The sequence below is a fragment of the Buceros rhinoceros genome, unplaced genomic scaffold (genome assembly GCF_000710305.1).
Source record: "Buceros rhinoceros silvestris isolate BGI_N320 unplaced genomic scaffold, ASM71030v1 scaffold40754, whole genome shotgun sequence".
Taxonomy (NCBI): Eukaryota; Metazoa; Chordata; class Aves; order Bucerotiformes; family Bucerotidae; genus Buceros; species Buceros rhinoceros.
Genome location: NW_010410689.1, coordinates 1 through 5,416, shown reverse-complemented (window position 1 = coordinate 5,416; position 5,416 = coordinate 1). Strand labels below are relative to the sequence as shown.

General features: G+C 42.4%; 1 protein-coding gene across 1 annotated transcript in view; it reads right to left on the bottom strand.

The window, feature by feature from the left end:
* Nucleotides 1-4,203, bottom strand: part of TFAP2A (transcription factor AP-2 alpha (activating enhancer binding protein 2 alpha)) — a gene marked incomplete at its 5' end in the record, with an annotated part of 9,674 nt that extends 5,471 nt beyond the window's left edge. Inside the window, 2 exons of the mRNA XM_010135719.1 lie at nt 1,288-1,406; nt 3,984-4,203. Coding sequence (XP_010134021.1) covers nt 1,288-1,406; nt 3,984-4,203 — 339 coding nt within the window. The remainder of the gene's footprint in view (nt 1-1,287; nt 1,407-3,983) is intronic.
* Between the last annotated feature and the right edge of the window lie 1,213 nt (nt 4,204-5,416).

Genomic DNA, 5,416 nt, shown 5'->3' with positions numbered 1-5,416 from the left:
AAAAAAAAAAAAAGGTAACTCTCGAGCAGGTGCAGCTTATTCCTAAAGGAGGGAGATCTCTCTAGGTAAACTGTTGATTTGTGAGGAGATCAGGGGAGAGGAGGGTAATGTGCGGCTTACTACACACTTGACACAGATTTTAGTGTCACTACACAAGGCTTTTGAAGCTAAACCAGCTTCAGGGACGGGCTGGTTTTGCTGGGAATAGGTGCACCGGTTTACACAGTCTCGTCAGCAGTGAAGCCACACTAACCCCGGTGTTAAAGGGCGTCTCCTATAGCGCGACCCTATAGCCGTAACCTGAGCTGTGCTTCGTATACTCGTCGCTAACTATATGCGGACGAGCTCTTTTCTACCAGCCTCCGCCTTTCTGAGAGCCTGCCCTCAGCTCCGCATGTGGTAAGCCCTTATCGCTCACAAAACTCAATCAAAAGAGTTTAAAAGTTAACATCTAGCGCAAATGTTTATGCATGCTTATATGCAGAAGCGATAAGTGGATTATTTATACGCCTCTCAGTGTATATGTGTAATGCAGATACATTTAATTCGTAATTGCATCCATACTATTCCGGTTCTGTTTTTTTTGGAGAAGGTCCAACTTCTCTAGCATAAGCATGAACATACCCTAAACATATTAATGGCTCTACATTTTATTTTTCAATACAGTAACAATAAATCAAAGAAACACGCCGAACATCAAAATGTCATTGGTTGACTTGAAATGAGGTGAAACTTCCTGAAGAAGAGCTTGTCTCTTTGTTCAGCTCTAACCACCTTAAGGTAAACGGCCCTCTGCGATTCTTCAATTGCTCTGATTTCTTAAACATAAATAGGTAAATAAACTAATGTATTGTTTTTCCTCATTGTGCGTTTTGTGGTGGCCATAAATAAGCTCGGGAGAAGCAAATTAGAGGGAGGTTGGGGTAAACATGGAGTCGGAGAACACAGGCTGGAAATTAATAGCAATGAGGAATGGGACTGCCCTGAGAATCACACATGTAGCACACCTACATACGCACACCTACATACCACACACCTATGTACACACACACAACACCTCATTCTTGCCACCAAAAGGGATCAATGACCCTCCAGCCAGTGACTTCATTTTTGGGAATGGGATCCTTAACTGTGCCGGTGTTCATCCTACAACCCGCCCTGAATTTCACCTCTGCAAGGTTTTCCCACCTGATCCCGAAACTTGGAGGGGTTTTTTTCGTTCGTAAAATGTCAGACACGAGTTCAGAGCAGGCAGAGGTGTTAAGGGAGCTGCGACCCCCGGCTTACCTTCCACCAGGGAGGTGAGTAAAGTGACATTTGCGGCCTTACGCCTGCCGGCTGGTAAATTCAAACCGATTTTTTCTAGCCTTTCTCGCAAAGATCTCCCCCCGTTTTTCGATTTGGCTCTAGAATTGCAAAGAAATTAACATCGTGATTAACCCCGCAGTGGTCCTGGAAGAAACGTTTAGTCTGTGCAGTCAGTGGAGCCTGAGAGGGTTGTCACCCGATGTTAAGGACTCTGGGTATGTTGATTTCTGCTCGGGATTTGCTTAATTTCTCCCAGGGGTGGGAGTCGGGATGAACCCACTTTTCTCCCTGTCTTATCCCGGGAAATCAAGTAGTGCCAGACAGCGACAATTGACGGACAGGGTTCTGATCTAGAGAGCGAATGGGTTGCTACTGTATGGCACTAACTCGTACTAAGATGGAGTGAGGAGACGGGCAGAAAGGAGGAGAATTAAATCCTCAGTTATTCCAGGAAGAGACAGACTGGGAAGAAGAACAAGGAGGGGGTGGGGGATGGAATCTAAAAGGCTCGAAGGGAGAATGTGTGTGCCTGTGGATAGACGGAAAAGGAGAAAAATATTTATTAAACCATTTTGTGCCTGTGTTCTCGTGCGGAAAGGCGATGCTGAGAGGAAGAGCTCACCAGAAGGCAGGGTGCGTTATACAGAGGGAATTGAGTGCCTGAAGGAAGATTTGAATATCTGTCGGAGGTTACTGATAAGGACAATAAAAGAGTGAGTGAGCTATAGGTGGGAAATACAGAGCTATTGTTCGGGCGCTTATACATATGTAAACCCCTAGGGATGAAATCTGGCCGCTTGCGAAATCGGGGAGAGTTTTGTCACCTGAGATCAGAATATCTCTTAGTTCTTACTTTAAAATTTGTGTAAGAATTAGCAGCCACTGTTAGTGATAGGAAACCAGAAAGGACAGAAAAGTCAGACTGGCTTCCCATTATTTATACCAAAGTAAATAGGGCTAGATGGTAGAATTGCAGGGGAGCAGCTTTCTCTATTCCCCTGATCTGAACCAAAAGCTTGACTAAAATTTAGATTCAAGGTGGGAACCGAGATCATCATCAGCCAATGATTATGGTTTGGGCCACCTCCAGAAATGCACTGGAGTTCAATAATTACGTTTCCTCAGCTTAATAATTATACATTCTACAGTGTATCTCTCAACTGTTCTCCCTGCTCCGTTTTTAGTGATGCAGAACGAGCAGGCAGGTGAACATCTGTAAGCCGCTCTCCCTGGTGAGGACCACAGCTGAACAACCATCACAGACCTTCACGTGAAACAGCATCTATTTTAGGAGACCCTAATTCTTAGGTGTGTTTTCGGGTGACTGACTGTATGGAACAGGACTTCCCTGCTACCCTCCAGACAAGGAGCTGGAGTCCCTGATGTCATCACAGAATTTTTTGCTTGGGAAAAACAAACAAACAAGCAAATAAACATTTTCCTTTTAAAACACCTTAGGGTCAACATTGCCCAGTTGGTGCCACAGGAGTTGGCAAGGTATTTCCTCCTCTAAGATCAGCAACTTTTAAACATGATCTGGAATTTATTTATTTATCTGAAATTTATGCATAAGTTTATTTATATGCATTTGTTCCTGTCTTGAAGTTATGCTATATTTTCCAGTCTGGTGTATACCTCTCATGTAGGAAATGAAGTCTTATCCCCTCTCAGCTTTCTATTGGCTTCAGTGATCTTGTACCTCATACCATTTGACTTCTACCCTGTTCTGATTGGAGGTAGAGCCTTAGTTCACCTTTCTTACAGACAAGTCATACTGACAATTCAAAGTCCTTCAGTCACTGTCAAGAAGTTAAAGGCTTTTCTCCTGCTAGTCTTTCCATCTGATGTCCTTGGAGCTTAAATTCTTACCACTGGTACCTAAATGCACCATCTCTCTGTTGATATGCTGGAGTGGCAACAAGGCCTCCAGGATATCTCTTGCTCCTCATTTTCCTCAGTACCAATAATGAGAGAAATTTTGAGGTCTTCATCAATATGTACCAGGACATTGGTGGGTGACTTGCACAAATACTAACCAGCAAAGGCCTCAAGACCAACTGTGAGTAATTCTTCTAGCAACCTTCTTTAGATGAAGCACTAAGTTTCTGACTTTCAAAGCTATGTTTATGACTTTTCTTCAGTCAGGTACTCACCTGCCTTGTAGATTGCTTGTTAATCCCCTGCCAATTTCAATAATGTCTTATGTGACACCATGTTAATTGCCTTATCACTATTGTCATATAGAGGAAGACTTGTGGATTTATCTAGGAAATCCCTAGAAATACATCAGGTCCTGAAATACACTCAGTTCGTCCTGCAACGTGCCCATCATGGAATTTATTTTGTCCATTTTCTATGAGAGGAGTGTGAGGAGAAGGAGAAAAGATAGAAAGTGTGGGCATGTACAAGAGGGAAATCCTTCTTGTCTCTGTTCCTTCATCTGGTTATTCATTGATAGAAACTGCACGAGTCCAAATCTTTCTCTAGTCTCCATACATTCATCACAGTGTTTTCAATAAAGCATATTTTCACATTAACCTGAACGTTACACACACATGCTATGAAAATAAGATCAACGCGTATTTGTGATCATCTTTACTGTTGACCAAATATTTCTGGTGCATGCATGGATGCCCACGCATGGGCATGTTCTTGCAATTGCCCCAGCCTCTTACCTTCTAAGTACTCCTCCTAGGAGGGATGCATTCAGACACTCTGGAGGAGAAAGACGTCTTTGAACTTCTCCCACAGTTACTTTATACTTTGAAGTTGAACTAAGCAAAGACAAGCGGCCAGGTACAGAGCAAAACACCTCTCCAGTATTGACTGAAATGCCACCCAGGAAGCCATCTTTATTCATCATCAAAGAAGTAACAGATTTTGGAGGAACCGGAACTGGAGAAAGAAAAAGGGAAGAGGGCAGAGAGAAACCGTCATGCCACGAAGGAGTACAGGATAACAACAGTCTCTCTGACATGCACAAACCAGCAAAATGAAAGGGAATTTTGAATCTCTTGCTACCTCCAGCAACCTAAAGGGTGCTGCTCCCCCAACCTCTAGGTAACTGCTCCGTGAATGATGGATGAAGGGTGGTGCAGTACAGCCTCTATGCAGGGTTTGATCGTTGGGAAATAAAATACATATTGGCAAGCACCTGGCAACTTTCGGGTTTGAGCCTGTGTCAGAGCCCCCCGATGCCTTTTGTACAACGGACAGCGCCTTTCTGGAGGGGAAAAAAAAAAAGGAAAATTTACTTTTTTTGGCTAATGTTTCCATTACTGCTAAGCTGAGCCAGGAATAAATTCACTACATGAAGCTAGTAGCTGTCTTAAATAAGAATCAAGGCTGGAGGATACAGCAACCAGAAGACAGCTCTGTTATTGCTTTGTGTTTTTATTAAGTCTGGTTTATGAAATAAAATGAGTCTTTTTCCTTCAGAAAAATGAACACCAGGAAAAAAAAATCTGGTCTAACCATGGCGTTCTCCACCTTGATCATATTGTGCTGTCCAGGAAGTAGTAGGAAGTCTCCTGCCCCTAAACAAAGCTGATGTAGTTACTGTAACAGATATTTAAAGGTAGTTATGGGGGAAAAAACAAATCAAACCGAAACAATAAAGTGAAACCAAACAAAATAAAACCATGTTATTCTGTCTACGATAAAGTGAAATATTTTTTTTCTCTGAGAAACTAGTGAGGTTATTTTAAGAGTAACCAAGGGGATTATAATGAACAAATTGTTGTAATAGCAACCAGTCACACTTAGAGACAATCAAACAAACAAACAAAAAAGGGCTAAACTAAAAATGAGAGCAATTCCTCCACGACATGAATTTTGTTTACAAATGAACTTAAATAAACTCCCACATAATTGTGTGTAACTGTATGATTTACAGCAGGCGCTCTAATCAATCAACCAATCGCTTTAATTTATAGGGAGCCTCGCTGCATTTTCCCAGTTGTTTCATTTCTGCAAGTAATTGATAACAAACCGTACTTAAGGTATGTTTTATGCAGGAGTTAATAAGAGCTGACAGCTGCTACTGCAGCTTCCTCTCAGATCCACGGCAACACGCGTTTCCTTATAGAAAAAGTACTCCGAAATTGGG